The sequence below is a fragment of the Triticum aestivum genome, chromosome 4D, assembly GCF_018294505.1.
Source record: "Triticum aestivum cultivar Chinese Spring chromosome 4D, IWGSC CS RefSeq v2.1, whole genome shotgun sequence".
Lineage (NCBI taxonomy): Eukaryota > Viridiplantae > Streptophyta > Magnoliopsida > Poales > Poaceae > Triticum > Triticum aestivum.
Genome location: NC_057805.1, coordinates 209,426,768 through 209,447,546, shown reverse-complemented (window position 1 = coordinate 209,447,546; position 20,779 = coordinate 209,426,768). Strand labels below are relative to the sequence as shown.

Genomic DNA, 20,779 nt, shown 5'->3' with positions numbered 1-20,779 from the left:
CGATGACCTCACAAATCTTGTATGAAACCATTTACTAAACTGTTGTATATTTTGAAATAGTTGCTGGCTTCCTCATTGTTTATAATTCTGCCACCTTTGAGCTACAGTTCCCGACCGATGAGGAAGATAAGGACTACTGACCGTTGCCTGACGACTTGTATCTTCAAGAAGTGTCGCTAGACCGGACACAAATATTTGATAATTGATAACTTTTTGTATGGAGAGAGGTCCATGATGACCTCACAACTCTTGTATGATTCATTTGTATTGGCGCTGGCCTGACAGTTCTAAATTTGGGAACCTGTCGAACAATGATGGTTGTTCTTATTCTAGCCCATGAAAATGGTCATATGATGTTTTCGTTTGTACACGAGAGATCTTTTTTAGCTGCAAAATCATATGTATTTCATACTAAATTCCAACATTTGTGTATTGTTGTTCTTGTTCTAGCCCATGAAATTGGTCACATGTTTTTGTTTGTACATGAGAGATCTTTTTCAGCCGCAAAATCATATATATTTCATACTAAATTCTGACATTTGTGTATTGCTGTTCTTATTCTAGCACATGAAAATGGTCACAGGATGTTCTTTGTATGTAATGGTCACAACTTGATTGCAGTGAGAGATCTTTTCCTAGCCACAGAACCATATCTTTCATAATAAATTATGATTGTATACACTGGAGCCGAAAACTCACAGAAGTGCCCATCCTCTCCTGGTCACGGTATCATACACCGTGAGAAGTCATCGAGATTTGGTAAAGGGATGCTCACGGGTACAGAGGACGATGCCATAAATTAGCCAGCTGGCCCACCTAGCGCAGTAACGTTCGTTCCATGGTAACAGCGGTTGACGGCAAGCTCCGTCTTGTACCCGCAGCCCAGGTCGTAGGCTGCCGAGAGCCCAGTCACTATCCTTTCACGAGGCATCCAAGGCAACAGTGTAGTACTTCTTATCTACCCACCATTGTTTCCCGAAAAAAGAAAACGAAGACGAGGTCCAGCAGGAAAAACTAAAGTTTCAGTCTATCTGTCCATACATCAAATAAAGGCATGGCTAGTTGGGAGAGTCATCTAGTGCATCTGGGACGCACTTTAGTTTGAATTGCTGCAACACTTCATGAATCATCAGCCGACCCTCTGTTCATTTCAATTTTAAACAACAACTCGTCCTCACCCACTATATGTCTGAATTCCATTTCGTTTCATGACACCTTACCCAACACATCAACAACTGAAATCTAGTATGTTCTAATACATTGTCACGTTGCATAAATTCCCACAGGCAGATTAAATTCATGTAGACATAACAGCATGATTGGTTGAATATCCACATGCATGGATGAGCTCGCCTGATCATGGAATCGCGAGGCATCGCTTCGCTTGGGGTTATGGGCTTATTTAATGCGTATACTATGGACCGAAGAGGCAACGTTAGTATGACTCTGACATCCATGCATCAGAGACGCTTTTTCGGTTTTGTATATCGACATGTGCAAGGTACGTGTCCAAGGTGTGAACTGATGGTAACGTCGAGCGGCCTTTTTTTAATTCAGGTACTTTTAAGTTTGCATAATTTTTCAAATTTGCATGCCTTCAAGTTTGGACAAATTTACAAATACGCGTACTTTTTTCAAATCCATGGACTGCTTTTAAAACTACTTGATTTTTTAAGTTCAGGTAATTTTTTAAAATTCGCGTACTTTTCTAAAGTTCATCTACTTTTTCAAACCCACTTATTTTCTTTCCAAATTTGCATACTTTCTCAGATCTGCATACCTCTTTTAAGTTTAGATTTTTTTCTAAAATTCATGAATTTTTCAAATAAAGTACACAAATTTGAAAAAAAAATATGTGAACTTGAAAACAGTACATGGATTTGAAAAAGTTCACAAAATTTTAAAAAGTTCATACATTTGAAAAAGAGTATGTGATTCTTTTAAAAAAATACTGACTTGGAAAAGGTACATAGATTCGAAAAGTACAAGGATTATAAAAAATCATGGATTTGAAGAAAAAATACGCGAATTTGCAAAGTTTAAGAAAACTTCAAAAATTAAGCAGATCTGAAAAAAGTATGCGAAATTTAAAAACATTCACGAATTTGAAAATAATACGTGAATTGGAGTCAGCGCAATCGAAACCGGGGTGAAACTTATCCGGTTTCAGTAGTTGGGGGTGCAAGTTGTCCGGTTTCGAAGTTACGGGACCAAATTTAGAATCCGACAGAAGTTGAGGAACAAAAAATATACTGTTCTCTAATTATAATAAATAGTATTTTTTTGCAAAAAATATATAATAAATAGCATGTTGTACCGACGGAACATATGTGCATCATTCGTTGCATGTCCTACCATCTTCGTGCCATCACATTAAACGAAACCTGTCACCGTATGCTACTGTGGATGCTGCATATCCTTCCCTGTTTTGCGCAACCGCACTTAATACATGTGCCCACGTGTGATTATTCCATTGGTGCAGCTAACAGGAGCAAGCGAGCTCGTGTGCTCTGTTGCCACTCTCACAGTGGAGCGCCCTTCCCCTGATTAACAAACTGCCACAGGGAAAGGGGGTGATATCTCCGTCGGAGATCCAGTAGGGGCCTTTCACCTTGGGTTATCCTTCACTTGCAACCAAACAAAGCCTATGTTTACCAAGCAGGCTTATGAGAGAAGAATATATTAAAACAATGAAAATATAGATATTAGATACCCCTTTGTTCATTTTTATTAGGCTTTGTAGATGTTTCAGACAGTGTGCAAAACAACACAATTTCACTTGTCTGAAATGACTTATAAAAGTGAACGGAGGGCGTAGATAGGTTAGTCCCTTTTTTGATACCAATAGAAGATAATGAGCGGCGTACAACAATTGCCGGACAAGTATAACAGCTACAGTTAGCACCTTTTTCGGCAAACTAGTGGCCGAGCTTTACAAGCTGCCCATATTTGAGGCCAGGGGATAAACAGCTTCATAAACTGAATAAGAAAAATAAAATTTGTTCCACACGCTAATGATATCCCCTCCAAAGCTGAAGTATCAAAGGGTGTTTGGGGCAGCTGACTTCTGTCTGGGAAAGGCAGATGTTTATCTACATGAAACATTGTCAAATCGGGCCATCCAGATCTGTTCAACAAGTAGATATTGGATGCAATGTGGTAATCATTTTCAATCACAGAAAGAGGAACCTACAGATATAAAATGCACACATAACTATCAAAACTTGGCTGCATTTTGTACAAAACAAAAAGCTGACGGCAGCAACTCGTATAGTGTCTATTTAAAAGAAGATAAATGCTAGGCAAGGCACCAAAACTAGCCACATTGTTTCGATACAAAGTTCCATAATATATTTAAGAGCAACTCGTTTTTTATTTCACATTCAAAAATTTCACTTAATTATCCATGTTTCTCCATGTGTGTGTGTGTGTGTGTATCTACTTCAATGTGAGACATCCTAAGGAAATGTAAGAAATAATATCTGATTGCCAAATCATAACGCGAGTATGAGGAAGATAGATCTGTCCGGTGAGTATTTTGTCTGAATGATAAAAGAATGTGTGACTACCCAAAGACTTATCTACACCATCTCAATACGAAGCCTAGTTTGACAGCCTCATAGATACTGAAATAAAAATGAACAAACCTGTATCATACAAGTCTAGACGATCATGAGTCTAATAGAAAGTGGAATAAGATCAAAGTAACCCAAATCATACATGTTTAAATGATCATGAAGCAATAGGCCTAGTTACTAGATCCTAGTTAAAGCACAACATTTTGTGGTCAGCAATGTACTATGAGATGCAAACCATTACAAGGTGAACACTGTAACACGAGATGATTATGATGCCGATTTTGTAAGAGACCAAGTATTATGGAATTTTGGTAAGTTGAGAGTAAAGACATCTTGTTAGTTTGATAGGTTTCGGTCCATGCACTTTTTGTACATAACTTTTGTAACAATAAACTTGATCGCGTACTGATTACATGAATTAATCCCATATTTCCTAATAACAATTATGTGATCATAATGAACCAAAATCAATAGCATAAGGAATAGAGGTAATTACCTACTGCATGAAATCCTATTTAAGCATATTAAATCATTTAATTATCAACTTCATAGTAGAATGACAAACTTGGTATTGCCAAGTCAATCATTATCGTAGCTAATATACGCCTTTGCAAAAACAAAAGTCTATGTATTCAACAAGAGGAGCCAGCTTCACTTACTTGATAAGTTGCTCTTAGAAACTTCTCGAGTCACCGTGGACCCTTTGAAGAAACCAAAGTGGCATGACAAGCATAACCAATCAAACAACACTTGATCCACGAAACATTATTTCCATTACAAGAAATACCGACAAGTTTGTCTGCCAAAGACAAGAGCACATATCCTGACAAATTTGGAGACACCACAAAGTCACAAAGTACTTCTGTGGCAGCCTGAATCAAACGACTCCATTGCTAGCAAACTACAACAAAGTACACTACCACTGCCAAGATGAGATAATAGCACAATAACAAGAACTACAACAAGGTAAAGACAGTCCTTGGAGCATCTGTTCCAACCCAGCTAATCATACGATACTTCAGGTCTTCAGCACCATGACAAGCAATGGGAACAGTTACAGCATCCTCCCAAGATTATCCACCCTCAAGAACGGCAAGTTGTGTAAATTTCCGAGATTCCCTAGTATATCCTCGGTTGGATCAACATCCAAATGGAAGCTGCCCAGGTCCTCGACTCCTCCTGTGACATTTGCCCTGCCGGTACCATCTGTAGCCTGTGCCTCCTCATTTATGTTAATCCCTCTTACCTCCTCCCGCTGTCCACCTTCACCCTCCTCACCCTCAGCCCACCCATCCTGTCCAAGCATCGATGCATCAATGCCGCTCTCCACACCACCACCAAAAGAACGCCTCTTGGGCCCCGCCCCAACCTTCTTGCGAGCAGTTGTCTTCTTGACCCTACCTCTGGATGATCCACCACGAGCACTCTCATTCTGCGGCTGCCGGCCATTGCTGCCTCCACCATGGTTACTATAGTTCCTACCAATGGCACCCCCACCACTTGGCGCATTGTTCCAAGGGAAGACCTTGTAAAATGGCTTCCAGTTGCCACCCAGATCCGCCGAGTTGGGGAAACCAAGGGGGAAGAACCCCCAAGCACAGTGGTACATCTCGGTGCCCGGCACGATGGTCGGCTGTGTAGGGATCTCAACAGCCACAAACCCCCGGCGGCAAGACTCGTTTGGGCACTTGAGCGCGCGGCCAACTAGCTCGCGCGGATACTGATGGACGTAGCAGCAGAACGGGCACGCAGTCCAGAAGTCCGTTGCCTCAGCTGCAGGAGCGGCGGCAGCGGCTGGATGAGAGGGAGCACCAGAAGGGATGTTGGTACGTGCAGAACGCAGTGGCTGGCGTGATGGATCAGAGAGGAGTTCGTAGGCGTCGTTGACGATGCGGAGGGCTACATCCGCACCGGGGTGGGGGTTGCTGGATTGGAGGAGGAGCGCCAGGCGGCGGAAGGCGCGGGAGATGGCGCCGTGGTCGGTGGTTTTGGAGGGCACCTGGAGGACGGCGTATGGGTCAGGCTCTCCGGTATAGAGCATCGCCTGGGAGGTGAGGAGAACGTCAGCGACGGCGAGGAGTTCGTCGGCGCCGGGGAGAAGCGGATCCGCCTCCACCGCGCGCTCGGCGAAGCGCTTGCAGCCGACGAGGTCGCGCGCGGCGAGAAGCTTCGCCGCAATCTCCAGCCACCGCTCCGCTTGCACCCTCCCGCCCTCGCCTCCGCCATCTCCACTACCGCCGGCGCCAACGGAGAAGTTCATGGTTTTGGGGGAAATGGGACAAATGGCTTTCTTTTTCGAGGGTTCAGTTTACTCTTTCCTTTCGGTGGAGAGTTTATGGTGCAAAGTGGTGTGTCTCAGCATCTCAAAGGAACTCGAACGCAGCGCCGGTCGCGTCAGTTTGGCACGGACCAACGCGGTGACACAAAGAGCGTGTTTGGTTGGCTGGGTAGCTACAGGCTGCATCGCATGGAGGAGCCAGGCTCAGCCGGGCCTGGTTACACTATGCAAGGATGAGGCGACATGTGTGTTTGGTGGACTCTAGGGTATATGTGCATGAGTGATGTTGTACACAAGAGATGTTGTTTGGTAGACTGCATTAGAAATTCCTGAAAAAAAGAACTTCTAAATGGATGAGATGCAAAATACAAGACAAGGTGCAAACTGATATAGAACACATCATCTTTGGCATCAAATTTCAATTATCATCGGTCCTCGCTAGGAAACTAGTAAAAGGCAAAATCTAAATGTTTGTGAATTCCCCTATTTTCAGCTAGAAGAACCCATAATAATCAATTTTGACCCACTAAAAAGAAATTGGAGAAGAGGCCGGCTAACCACCTCCCAACGGCGGCGGTGGAGAAGCAGAAGAGGGGTGGTGAGGTCCCTTCCTGCTTCTGGCGGGTCAGATGAGGAGGTGAAGGACAAGAAGGTGGCACCATTGACCAATTTGAGAACCGGTGGAGGAGGGGGGAGGTGGGAGATGTCGTAGGGAAGAAAATCGGTGCCGGATCTGGATCCGGCAGGCGGCGCCAAGCATGGAGTACAGGAGAAGTGGGGGAGCAATGGCAGCGGGGGAAAGAAAATCGGTGCCGGATCTGGATCCGGCAGGCGGCGGCGCACATGGAGTACCGGAGAAGTGGGGGTGAGCAATGGCGGCGGAGGCCGGCAGCGGTGCGAAAAGGGGCGAGAGCAAGATGGAAACGCAAATGAGGGAGCTGCGGTTAGGGGAACCGCGACCCCTGCGTGAAGCTGCACACGTGATGGGGGGACGTGGGTGCAGCGGTGCAGGAGGTTTGCATCAGCTCGTGCCTGCATCCAAGGAACGGACGATTCCTGCGTTTCCGCTCAGCCTGGCTGGGGAGCCCTATTTGCATCAGTCGGGCCAGACCCAGTTACATGTGCAGTCTACCAAACATCCAGTTTATTGCACGAGGGATGCGAGCCAGGTGCGAGTTGGGCAACCAAACACGCCCAAAGGAACTGAGTGTGCCGTGACCTATTTTTTTTTTTGACCCAGATTTAGACCGGAATTGAATCGGCATGGACGGGATTGAGTCGGTGTGGACACGACGTACACGCTTGCACGCCCTTCCTTGTTCTGGTGATGGTCTCAAATTCAGCACATCTCAGGTAGGTAGTCCCGAGCTACTAGCCTTACATGATGGTAATAGGAACACGGAATTTTATGTAGGTTCGGGATCTCTTTAAGAGAGAACACCCTACATTCTGCTTTGATTTTATTGATTAAGGGGTACATAGTACATGTTGATCTACCACAAGATCGTATGTGTATGTATTGGCGTCTACGGTCTACACCTCTCGGTTTATATAGACACCGGGGGTATCTAAGGTTACACATAGCTGGGTTACATCTATGGGTAATCCTGTTGAAGATCGCCTCTAAGTCTTGGAGTGTGTGCTAAGTCTTCAGAATATTCCACATTGATTCTCCTGGGGGTGCGGATGTGGCCCACGGACTGGTTGCTTTTTGGGAGCCTCATTCCAGCCCATACGTCTGGGATTCGAAGCGGTTAGCACCCCCCGTATTTAGGACACCATTGGTAGCCCCTGAACCGGTCTTCAAGCCGAGGACACTTCTCAGCCACTCCGAGTTGTTCTCCGTCCTTAGTCTTCGGTCTTGTAGGCGGGTTAACAAGCCTTCCTTCCAAAATTGTTGAGCCTTGGCGCATCCAGGAGATCTTCAGAACGAAGACCACATGTCGAGCTTTTTTCATCTTAAGGGTGAAGCAAAAAAATTACCGAGGCTAGGTCGACAGCCTGGCCCCACCCTAACAACTTTTGCAGCGTCTACAGGTGACAGGGGCCCACCATCAAGACGTTCAATCGAACGGGCCATAACATGCCCCGAGACACGTAAAGCAGCATTATTATCTGCCCATGACGTGTAAAGTCGCAAGGACCATTACACCGTGGTGTTCCAGGTGGCGTGAGTAGTGAAACTATTTCACATTGTTTTAACTGAAGGCCAAACTCATAACTCAAATATTCTCCTCCACGATCAGATCGTAGAAATTTTATTTTCTTGTTACGATGATTTTCAACTTCACTCTGAAATTCTTTGAACTTTTCAAATGTTTCAGACTTATGTTTCATTAAGTAGATATACCCATATCTGCTCAAATCATCTGTGAAGGTGAGAAAATAACGATATCCGCCACGAGCCTCAATATTCATCGGACCACATACATCTGTATGTATGATTTCCAATAAATCTGTTGCTCTCTTCATAGTTCCGGAGAACGGTGTTTTAGTCATCTTGCCCATGAGGCACGGTCCGCAAGTACCAAGTGATTCATAATCAAGTGATTCCAAAAGTCCATCAGTATGGAGTTTCTTCATGCGCTTTACACCGATATGACCTAAACGGCAGTGCCACAAATAAGTTGCACTATCATTATTAACTTTGCATCTTTTGGCTTCATTATTATGAATATGTGTATCACTACGATCGAGAGCCAACAAACCATTTTATTAGGTGGACCATAGAAGGTTTTATTCATGTAAACAGAACAACAATTATTCTCTAATTTAAATGAATAACCGTATTGCAACAAACATGATCAAATCATATTCATGCTCAACGCAAACACCAAATAACACTTATTTAGTTTCAACACTAATCCCGAAAGTATAGGGAGTGTGCGATGATGATCATATCAATCTTGGAACTACTTCCAACACATCGTCACCTCGCTTTTTACTAGTCTTTGTTTATTCTGCAGCTCCCGTTTCGAGTTACTACTCTTAGCAACTGAACCAGTATCAAATGCTGAGGGGTTGCTATAAACACTAGTAAAGTACACATCAATAACATGTATATCCAATATACCTTTGTTCACTTTGCCATCCTTCTTATCCACCAAATACTTGGGGTAGTTCCGCTTCCAGTGACCAGTCCCTTTGCAGTAGAAGCACTTAGTCTCAGGCTTAGGACCAGACTTAGGCTTCTTCACTTGAGTAGCAACTTGCTTGCCGTTCTTCTTGAAGTTCCCCTTCTTCCCTTTGCCCTTTTCTTGAAACTAGTGGTCTCGTCAACCATCAACACTTGATGTTTTTCTTGATTTCTACCTTCGTTGATTTCAGCATCACAAAGAGCTCGGGAATTACCTTCGTCATCCCTTGCATACTATAGTTCATCACGAAGTTCTACTAACTTGGTGATGGTGACTAGAGAATTCTGTCAATCACTATTTTATCTGGAAGATTAACTCCCACTTGATTCAAGCGATTGTAGTACCCAGACAATCTGAGCACATGCTCACTGCTTGAGCTATTCTCCTCCATCTTTTAGCTATAGAACTTGTTGGAGACTTCATATCTCTCAACTTGGGTATTTGCTTGAAATATTAACTTGAACTTCTGGAACATCTCATATGGTCCATGATGTTCAAAACGTTTTTGAAGTCCCGATTCTAAGCCGTTAAGCATGGTGCACTAAACTATCAAGTAGTCATCATATTGAGCTAGCCAAACGTTCATAACGTCTGCATCTGCTCCTGCAATAGGTCTGTCACCTAGCGGTGCATCAAGGACATAATTCTTCTGTGCAGCAATGAGGATAATCCTCAGATCATGGATCCAATCCACATCATTGCTACTAACATCTTTCAACATAATTTTTCTCTAGGAACATATCAAAATAAACATAGGTAAGCAACAATGCGAGCTATTGATCTACAACATAATTTGCAAAATACTATCAGGACTAAGTTCATGATAAATTTAAGTTCAATTAATCAAATTACTTAAGAACTCCCACTTAGATAGACATCCCTCTAATCCTCTAAGTGATCACGTGATCCATATCAACTAAACCATGTCCGATCATCACGTGAGATGGAGTAGTTTCAACGGTGAACATCACTATGTTGATCATATCTACTATATGATTCACGCTCGACCTTTCGGTCTCCGTGTTCCGAGGCCATATCTGCATATGCTAGGCTCGTCAAGTTTAACCTGAGTATTCCGCGTGTGCAACTGTTTTGCACCCGTTGTATTTGAACGTAGAGCCTATCACACCCGATCATCACGTGGTGTCTCAGCACGAAGAACTTTCGCAATGGTGCATACTCAGGGAGAACACTTTTATCTTGAAATTTTAGTGAGAGGTCATCTTATAATGCTACTCTCAATCAAAGCAAGATAAGATGCATAAAAGATAAACATCACATGCAATCAATATAAGTGATATGATATGGCCATCATCATCTTGTGCTTGTCATCTCCATCTCCGAAGCACCGTCATGATCACCATCGTCACCGGCGCGACACCTTGATCTCCATCGTAGCATCGTTGTCGTCTCACCAACTATTGCTTTTACGACTATCGCTACCGCTTAGTGATAAAGTAAAACAATTACATGGCGATTGCATTTCATACAATAAAGCGACAACCATATGGCTCCTGCCAGTTGCCGATAACTCGGTTACAAAACATGATCATCTCATACAATAAAATATAGCATCATGTCTTGATCATATCACATCACAACATGCCCTGCAAAAACAAGTTAGACGTCCTCTACTTTGTTGTTGCAAGTTTTACGTGGCTGCTACGGGCTTAGCAAGAACCGTTCTTACCTACGCATCAAAACCACAACGATAGTTTGTCAAGTTGGTGCTGTTTTAACCTTCGCAAGGACCGGGCGTAGCCACACTCGGTTCAACTAAAGTGAGAGAGACAGACACCCGCCAGTCACCTTTAAGCATCGAGTGCTCGCAACGGTGAAACCAGTCTCGCGTAAGCATACGCGTAATGTCGGTCCGGGCCGCTTCATCTCACAATACCGCCGAACCAAAGTATGACATGCTGGTAAGCAGTATGACTTATATCGCCCACAACTCACTTGTGTTCTACTCGTGCATATAACATCAACGCATAAAACCAGGCTCGGATGCCACTGTTGGGGAACGTAGTAATTTCAAAAAAATTCCTACGCACACGCAAGATCATGGTGATGCATAGCAACGAGAGGGGAGAGTGTTTTCCACGTACCCTTGTAGACCGATAGCGGAAGCGTTAACACAACGCGGTTGATGTAGTCGTACGTCTTCATGATCCGACCGATCAAGTACCGAACGTACGGCACCTCCGAGTTCAGCACACGTTCAGCTCGATGACGTCCCTCGAACTCCGATCCAGCCGAGTGTTGAGGGAGAGTTTCGTCAGCACGACGGCGTGGTGACAATGATGATGTTCTACCGACGCAGGGCTTCGCCTAAGCACCGCTACGATATTATCGAGGTGTAATATGGTGGAGGGGGGCACCGCACACGGCTAAGAGATCAATGATCAATTGTTGTGTCTATGGGGTGCCCCCCTGCCCCCGTATATAAAGGAGCAAGGGGGAGGCCGCCGGCCAAGGAGGAGGGCGCGCCAAGGGGGGAGTCCTACTCCCACCGGGAGTAGGACTCCTCCTTTCCTTGTTGGAATAGGAGAAGGGAAGGGAGAAGGAGAAAGAAGGAAGGGGGCGCCCCCCCTCCCTAGTCCAATTCGGACTAGTCCATGGGGAGGGGTGCGGCCACCCTTTGGGGCCTTTCTCTCCTTTCCCGTATGGCCCATTAAGGCCCAATACGAATTCCCGTAACTCTCCGGTACTTCGAAAAATACCCGAATCACTCGGAACCTTTCCGAAGTCCGAATATAGTCGTCCAATATATCGATCTTTACGTCTCGGCCATTTCGAGACTCCTCGTCATGTCCCCGATCTCATCCGGGACTCCGAACTCCTTCGGTACATCAAAACACATAAACTCATAATATAACCGTCATCGTAACGTTAAGCGTGCGGACCCTACGGGTTCGAGAACTATGTAGACATGACCGAGACACCTCTCCGGTCAATAACCAATAGCGGAACCTGGATGCTCATATTGGCTCCCACATATTCTACGAAGATCTTTATCGGTCAGACCGCATAACAACATACGTTGTTCCCTTTGTCATCGGTATGTTACTTGCCCGAGATTCGATCGTCGGTATCTCGATACCTAGTTCAACCTCGTTACCGGCAAGTCTCTTTACTCGTTCCGTAATACATCATCCCGCAACTAACTCATTAGTTACAATGCTTGCAAGGCTTATAGTGATGTGTATTACTGAGTGGGCCCAGAGATACCTCTCCGACAATCGGAGAGACAAATCCTAATCTTGAAATACGCCAACCCAACAAGTACCTTTGGAGACACCTGTAGAGCACCTTTATAATCACCCAGTTACGTTGTGACGTTTGGTAGCACACAAAGTGTTCCTCCGGTAAACGGGAGTTGCATAATCTCATAGTCATAGGAACATGTATAAGTCATGAAGAAAGCAATAGCAACATACTAAATGATCGAGTGCTAAGCTATCGGAATGGGTCAAGTCAATCACATCACTCTCCTAATGATGTGATCCCGTTAATCAAATGACAACTCATGTCTATGGCTAGGAAACATAACCATCTTTGATCAACGAGCTAGTCAAGTAGAGGCATACTAGTGACACTCCCTTTGTCTATGTATTCACACAAGTATTATGTTTCCGGTTAATACAATTCTAGCATGAATAATAAACATTTATCATGATATAAGGAAATAAATAATAACTTTATTATTGCCTCTAGGGCATATTTCCTTCAAGTGTGTGCATGTGTCGCACGACGCCTGGGAAACATGCAGATTTACCGTTGTAGGACTCAAGCGTCCCATCGATCAACGACTGGGAATCGTCGTACAAAGCCGCAACAGAAGGGCCGAGAGATTTCACATGCCCATCGTTTGTTCCAGCCTCGCACTAATCTCGCCTCCTTCTGCTCCAATCACCATGAGAGAGCTTGTCGTCGTGGAAAATGTCGCGGCTTCATCCTCGCGCCCTTCCATTCCCCTCGAAGGAGACTGTGAGAGCTGCTCGGTGTATTAGGGACAGCTAAACCGGCTCTCCACCATTGGATACTTGCCCGAGCCAAAGTTCGCATGCACCCGCCCTGGATTTGTCGCGCTTGGCATCGAGGTCCTTTAAGATTCCTACCCCGAACCGCAAGCACACGAGCAGGTTTGCTTCGTTCCTTTCCTTCTCCGGGGCCTGGGATTTCTAATTCATCATTTCCCTATGGGCCTTTTACAATGTTATGGCCTTCGGCTCCACCACCTATCACCTAATTCGGTTCTCCACATAGCTTCCTTTGTTACATTATGTGAAGCCTTCCTCGGATGCCAACCACACTTTGAGTTGTGGTGCAAATACTTCTGCCTTGACCCACGTGTCCTAGGTGGGACATTATTCGAATGCGGTGGAGCCGAGGTCTGTAGGGCTCCGGGCTCCGGTTATCTCGTCGGCACCCCGAAGGAGGACAGTGAGACCTGGCATGTGGGATGGTTTTATCTTCCCAAGTGTTAGGGCATATTTCTCCCTTAGTGGTTTTGGTTATTGACGACAATGCAATTTGCAGACTAACCATGTGCATTGAGCATATCAGATATTATTACATGTGGCACAAGACGGTTTACTCCCCTCGGTGGTAAAGAGTGAAGACAGTTGTTTTCGATGTTACTTTTTCGGTGGATTTGAGTTGTAGGAAAATCGTACTATAAAGAGGGGGTCCACATTGGAAAGGTTAGGGTGGAATCACATATACACCCACGTATCCTTCCAGCAACATTGAAGGTCTTACTGTTCTTTGCTTGGGCTATTTTGAAGCACCCAAGCGGTAATAGTGCCCCGGGTAGCGGTTTCCGGTGCTACGGTCACTACCGCTTGTATAAGAGCTATTGTGGCCTTATTTGCTCTCGCGGTAGTAGGGCGGTAACAGCAAGTGGTGGTACCGCTTGAGCGGTACTACTGCGCCTTGTACTACCCCACTACCACAACCTTTCTGCAGCTTTGAAGGAATTAGCGGTAGTAGGGCGGTAGTACCGCATGAGCGTTATTTCTGTTTTCTACTACCGCACTCACTATCGCCTAATTTAATGCTTCTATAACCTATTTCTACTCCATGATAGTAGAGCGGTAGTAGGGCGCGGTAGTGTCGCTTGTTGCGGTACTTCCATCCTACCCACCCTCTACTAGCGTTGATTCTCTGTGTCCTGAGACACTTAACAGTAGTACCGCTGGTGAGGATGGTAGTACTGAGTTTCCGACGGCACTACGCTCCTGTACTCATGTACTCTCACATTACACCTAGAACTACCGGCCCAAGCGGTGGTATCGCTCCCCTGGGCGGTATTATCGCTTGTGTGTGGGCTGTGGGCACATAACGGTTGGATTTGCCACCACTATATAAAGGGGGTCTTCCTCCCCAAGAAGAACTACCTCTTATCCCCCAAGCTCCATTGTTGCCCTATAGCTCATTCTCGCCCGATCTCTCCCCCTAGCCAACCAAATTTATTTTTGCTCTAGGGTTTGGAGGAGAAGGCATCGATCTACACTTCCACCAAGAGATATTTGTTTCCCCCCACTAATGCCTTGTGGACCTTGTTACTCTTTGGTGTTTGGTGATACGTCCATTTTTGCATCATGCTTTTATATCGATATTTATTGCATTATGGGCTGTTATTACACATTATGTCACAAATACTTATGCCTTTTCTCTCTTATTTCACAAGGTTTACGCGAAGAGGGAGAATGCTGGCAGCTGGAATTCTGGGCTGGAAAAGGAGCAAATATTAGAGATCTATTCTGCACAACTCCAAAAGTCCTGAAACTTCACGGAGGCACGTTTTGGAATATATAAAAGATATTGGGCGAAGAAAGAACCAGAGGGGGGCCACCCACCATCCAAGAGGGTGGGGGGCGCGCCCTACCCACCTAGGCGCGTCCCCCTGCCTCGTGGGCCCCCTGGAAGGCCTCCAGTGCCCATCTTCTGCTATATGAAGTCTTTCGCCCTGGAAAAAATCATAAGGAAGCTTTCGGGATGAAGCGCCGCCGTCTCGAGGTGGAACCTGGCGAAACCAATCTAAGGCTCTGGCAGAGCTGTTCTGCCGGGGAATCATCCGTCCTGGAGGGGGAAATCATCACCATCGTCATCACCATCGATCCTCTCATCGGGAGGGGGTCAATCTCCATCAACATCTTCACCAGCACCATCTCCTCTCAAACCCTAGTTCATCTCTTGTATCCAATCTTTGTCTCAAAACCTCAGATTGGTACCTGTGGGTTGCTAGTAGTGTTGACTACTCCTTGCAGTTGATGCTAGTTGGTTTATTTGGTGGAAGATCATATGTTCAGATCCTTCATGCATATTAATACCCCTCTGATTATGAACATGAATATGAATTGTGAGTAGTTACGTTTGTTCCTGAGGACATGGGAGAAGTCTTGCTATAAGTAGTCATGTGAATTTGGTATTCGTTCGATATTTTGATGATATGTATGTTGTCTTTCCTCTAGTGGTGTTATGTGAACGTCGACTACATGACACTTCACCATTGTTTGGGCCTAGAGGAAGGCATTTGGAAGTAATAAGTAGATGATGGGTTGCTAGAGTGACAGAAGCTTAAACCCTAGTTTATGCGTTGCTTCGTAAGGGGCTGATTTGGATCCATATGTTTCATGTTATGGCCAGGTTTACCTTAATACTTCTTTTGTAGTTGCGGATGCTTGCAAGAGTGGTTAATCATAAGTGGGATGCTTGTCCAAGGAAGGGCAGTACCCAAGCACCGGTCCACCCACATATCAAATTATCAAAGTAACGAACGCGAATCATATGAGCGTGATGAAAACTAGCTTGACGATAATTCCCATGTGTCCTCGGGAGCGTTTTCCTTTATATAAGAGTTTGTCCAGGCTTGTCCTTTGCTACAAAAAGGATTGGGCCACCTTTCTGCACTTTATTTACTTTTGTTACTTGTTACCCGTTACAAATTACCTTATCACAAAACTATCTGTTACCGATAATTTCAGTGCTTGCAGAGAATACCTTACTGAAAATCGCTTGTCATTTCCTTCTGCTCCTCGTTGGGTTCGACACTCTTACTTATCGAAAGTACTACGATAGATCCCCTATACTTGTGGGTCATCAATACTCTTTTCTGGCGCCGTTGCTGGGGAGTGAAGCACCTTTGGTAAGTGGAATTTGGTAAGGAAAAATTTATATAGTGTGCTGAAATTTACTGTCACTTGTTACTATGGAAAGTAATCCTTTGAGGGGCTTGTTCGGGGTATCTTCACCCCGACCAGTAGAGCAAAGAGTTGCTCCTCAACCTATTGAACCTACTGAAAATGTTTACTTTGAAATTCCTTCGGGTATGATAGAGAAACTGCTAGCTAATCCTTTTACAGGAGATGAAACATTGCATCCCGATTTGCACCTAATCTATGTGGATGAAGTTTGTGGATTATTTAAGCTTTCAGGTATGCCCGAGGATGTTATCAAGAAGAAGGTCTTTGATGAGGACATCAATACCATTGTTACACCCACAACCCCTGCTGCTATACATACTGGACCAATTACTAGAGCTCAGGCACGCCAATTAAATTACCAGGTACTTTTGTTTCTTGGTAATGATTCTAATGTTCATGAGAATATGATGCTGCCTAAATTGGATACATTTGTTTTGCTTACAAATGAAGGCCCTAGCTTTGAGAAGGATGAACATTGGAGCAAGAACAAGCATGGAGATGATGGCATGCGCATGGGGGACAAGAACGGAGTTACATGATGATTTCAGGACATTGAAGCCACCATAATGCGTGCATGAAGCCTTGGACGAAATATACAAGATGCTACTTCATAACTTTCGTCCAGAGGCTATTCTAGGTGCTGCGTCACCTTATTATTGGGCCAGGCCCATGTAATTTCGAAATACTTGAGTATAGGCTATTTTTAGAGTCCGTATGTGTGGGGAAACAAGAGATAGGGTTGGTTTCGGACCCCTTCCCCAAGGGCCACGAAATTTCCCCCTCTTCCTCCATATATACAGCCCTTAGGGCGTCGTTTAGACTTTGGGTTTTCTTTAGATTAAAAGTTTGCCATAGCTGCAACTTCGCGTACTTCGTTTGTGTTCAACGACCAGAGAAAGGCGTCACAGAACCCCACCTTGATCAATAAAGCTTTCATCTTATATTCGCAATATCCAGATTGCAATCTCAGTTTCTTGCTTGTTCTTCGTTTGCTCGCAGGAAACAGACCCTCGTGGTCAGGTTGATCGTGCTCCGGTGTGGTCAATAACCTCTCGGAGTTGGTTTAGCGATTGCTAAGGCGCGACGTCCTCGCACGTTCGTAGTCGGATCGTCAAAGTCGACTTCCATCAAAGCGATATCCATCATCTCATCGAAAGACGGGACACCTTTGCCTCTATATAGTGGTATCAGATTTCCAGGTTGCTCGGTGAACAAGTTTGTCGTTAATGATGGATTTGTGTTCCGTGCTAATAAGCTATGCATTCCAGCTAGCTCTCTTCGTCTTTTGTTGTTGCAGGAGGCGCATGGAGGAGGATTAATGGGACACTTTGGCGTGAAGAAGACGGAGGACGTACTTGCTACACATTTCTTTTGGCCAAAGATGAGACGGGATGTTGAGCGTTTTGTTGCTCGCTGCACTACATGTCAAAAAGCTAAGTCACGACTCAATCCTCATGGTTTATATATGCCTTTGCCTGTACCTAGTGTTCCTTGGGAGGATATATCTATGGACTTTGTTTTAGGTTTACCTCAAACAAAGAAGGGGAGGGATAGCATATTTGTTGTCGTGGATAGATTCTCAAAATGGCACACTTTATACCATGTCATAAAAGCGATGATGCTGTTAATGTTGCTGATTTGTTCTTCCGTGAAATTATTCGTTTGCATGGTGTGCCAAATACTATTGTTTCAGATCGTGATACTAAATTTCTTAGCCACTTTTGGAGATGTTTATGGGCTAAGTTGGGGACTAAACTGCTTTTTAGTACTACTTGTCACCCCCAAACTGATGGACAAACTGAAGTAGTCAATAGAACATTGTCTACTATGCTTAGGGCTGTTTTGAAGAATAATAAGAAAATGTGGGAAGAATGCTTGCCTCATATTGAGTTTGCTTATAATCGTTCATTGCATTCTACTACTAAGATGTGCCCTTTTGAAATTGTGTATGGTTTCCTACCTCGTGCACCTATTGATTTGTTGCCTCTTCCATCTTCGGAGAAGGTTAATTTTGATGCTAAACAACGTGCTGAATTGATCTTAAAAATGCATGAGTTAACTAAGGAAAACATTGAGCGTATGAATGCTAAATATAAACTTGCTGGAGATAAGGGTAGAAAACATGTTGTGTTTGCACCTGGAGATCTTGTTTGGTTACATTTGCGTAAGGATAGATTTCCTGATTTGCGCAAATCAAAGCTAATGCCACGTGCTGATGGTCCTTTTAAGGTGTTAGAGAAAATAAATGATAATGCATATAAACTTGAGCTGCCTCCAGATTTTGGGGTTAGTCCCACTTTTAACATTGCAGATTTGAAGCCTTATTTGGGTGAGGGAGATGAGCTTCCGTCGAGGACGACTTCATTTCAAGAAGGGGAGGATGATGAGGACATCAATACCATTGTTACACCCACAGCCCCTACTGCTATACATACTGGACCAATTACTAGAGCTCGCGCACGCCAATTAAATTACCAGGTACTTTCGTTTCTTGGTAATGATACTAATGTTCATGAGAATATGATGCTGCCTAAATTGGATACATTTGTTTTGCTTACAAATGAAGGGCCTAGCTTTGAGAAGGATGAACATTGGAGCAAGAACAAGCATGGAGATGATGGCATGCGCATGGGGGACAAGAATGGAGTTACATGATGATTTCAGGACATTGAAGCCACCATAATGCGTGCATGAAGCCTTGGACGAAATATACAAGATGCTACTTCATAATTTTCGTCCAGAGGCTATTCTAGGTGCTGCGTCACCTTATTATTGGGCCAGGCCCATGTAATTTCGAAATACTTGAGTATAGGCTATTTTTAGAGTCCGTATGTGTGGGGAAACAAGAGATAGGGTTGGTTTCGGACCCCTTCCCCAAGGGCCACGAAATTTCCCCCTCTCCCTCCATATATACAGCCCTTAGGGCGTCGTTTAGACTTTGGGTTTTGTTTAGATTAAAAGTTCGCCATAGCTGCAACTTCGCGTATTTCGTTTGTGTTCAACGACCAGAGAAAGGCGTCACAGAACCCCACCTTGATCAATAAAGCTTTCATCTTATATTCGCAATATCGAGATTGCAATCTCAGTTTCTTGCTTGTTCTTCGTTTGCTCGCAGGAAACAGACCCTCGTGGTCAGGTTGATCGTGCTCCGGCGTGGTCAATAACCTCTCGGAGTTGGTTTAGCGATTGCTAAGGCGCGACGTCCTCGCACGTTCGTAGTCGGATCGTCAAAGTCGACTTCCATCAAAGCGATATCCATCATCTCATCGAAAGACGGGACACCTTTGCCTCTATCAGTCTTCCCTTTATCTTTGAAGGGAAAGGCATTGACATGGTTTAGGCTATGTGATGATATTGGATCATGGAACTACAAACGATTGAAATTGGAATTTCATCAGAAGTTTTATCCTATGCATCTGGTTCATCGTGATCGTAATTATATATAAGTTTTGGCCTCGCGAAGGAGAAAACATCGCTCAAGCTTGGGGGAGGCTTAAGTCAATGTTATATTTGTGCCCCAATCATGAGCTCTCAAGAGAAATTATTAGTCAAAATTTTTATGCTCAGCTTTCTCTCAATAATCGCTCCATGCTCGATACTTCTTGTACTGGCGCTTTTATGATGAAGAATATTGAGTTCAGATGGGATTTATTGGAAAGAATTAAACGCAACTCTGAAGATTGGGAACTCGACGAAGGTAAGGAGTCAGGTATAACACCTAAGTTTGATTGTGTTATATCTTTTATGGATACCGATGCTTTCCGTGAATTTAGCACTAAATATGGACTTGACTCTGAGATAGTAGCTTCTTTCTGTGAATCATTTGCTACTCATGTTGATCTCCCTAAGGAGAAGTGGTTTAAATATAATCCTCCCATCGAAGTAAAAGTAGTTGAACCTATTAAAGTTGAAGAAAATACTATCACTTATAATGTTGATCCTATTGTTCCTACCGCTTATATTGAGAAACCATCTTTTCCTGTTAGAATAAAGGATCATGCTAAAGCTTCAACTGTGGTTCATAAGAGTAATACTAGAACACCTACACCCTCTGAACAAATTAAAGATGAACCTAGTATTGCTATTGTTAAAGATCTCTTGGCCGATAATATTGATGGGCATGTTATTTACTTCTGTGATGAAGCTGCTAGAATTGCTAGACCCGATACTAAGGGTAAACATAGACCTGTTGTTGGCATGCCTGTTGTTTCTGTTAAAATAGGAGATCATTGCTATCATGGCTTATGTGATATGGGTGCTAGTGCAAGTGCAATACCTCATTCCTTATACAAAGAAATTATGCATGATATTGCACCTGCTGAGTAGAAGAGATAGATGTTACAATTAAGCTTGCCAATAGAGATACTATTTCACCAATTGGGATTGTTAGAGATGTTGAAGTCTTGTGTGGGAAAGTTAAATATCCGACTGATTTCCTTGTTCTTGGTTCCTCTTAAGATGACTTTTGTCCCATTATTTTTGGTAGACCCTTCTTGAATACTGTCAATGCTAAGATAGACTGCAAAAAGGATGTTGTTACTATTGGATTAGGGGATATGTCTCATGATTTTAATTTTG

At 44.1% G+C, this 20,779-nt stretch overlaps 1 protein-coding gene across 1 annotated transcript; it reads right to left on the bottom strand.

The window, feature by feature from the left end:
- Nucleotides 1–4,310: 4,310 nt before the first annotated feature.
- On the bottom strand, nt 4,311–5,964 carry LOC123097292 (uncharacterized). The gene has a single exon (XM_044518994.1). It carries the CDS (start codon nt 5,836–5,838, stop codon nt 4,633–4,635), a length of 1,206 nt encoding a protein of 401 aa, XP_044374929.1. The 5' UTR covers nt 5,839–5,964; the 3' UTR covers nt 4,311–4,632.
- Between the last annotated feature and the right edge of the window lie 14,815 nt (nt 5,965–20,779).

Bases quoted from the DNA above. Each gene is read 5' to 3' on its own strand.
- LOC123097292 (XM_044518994.1), bottom strand. From the start codon at position 5,838: ATGAACTTCTCCGTTGGCGCCGGCGGTAGTGGAGATGGCGGAGGCGAG.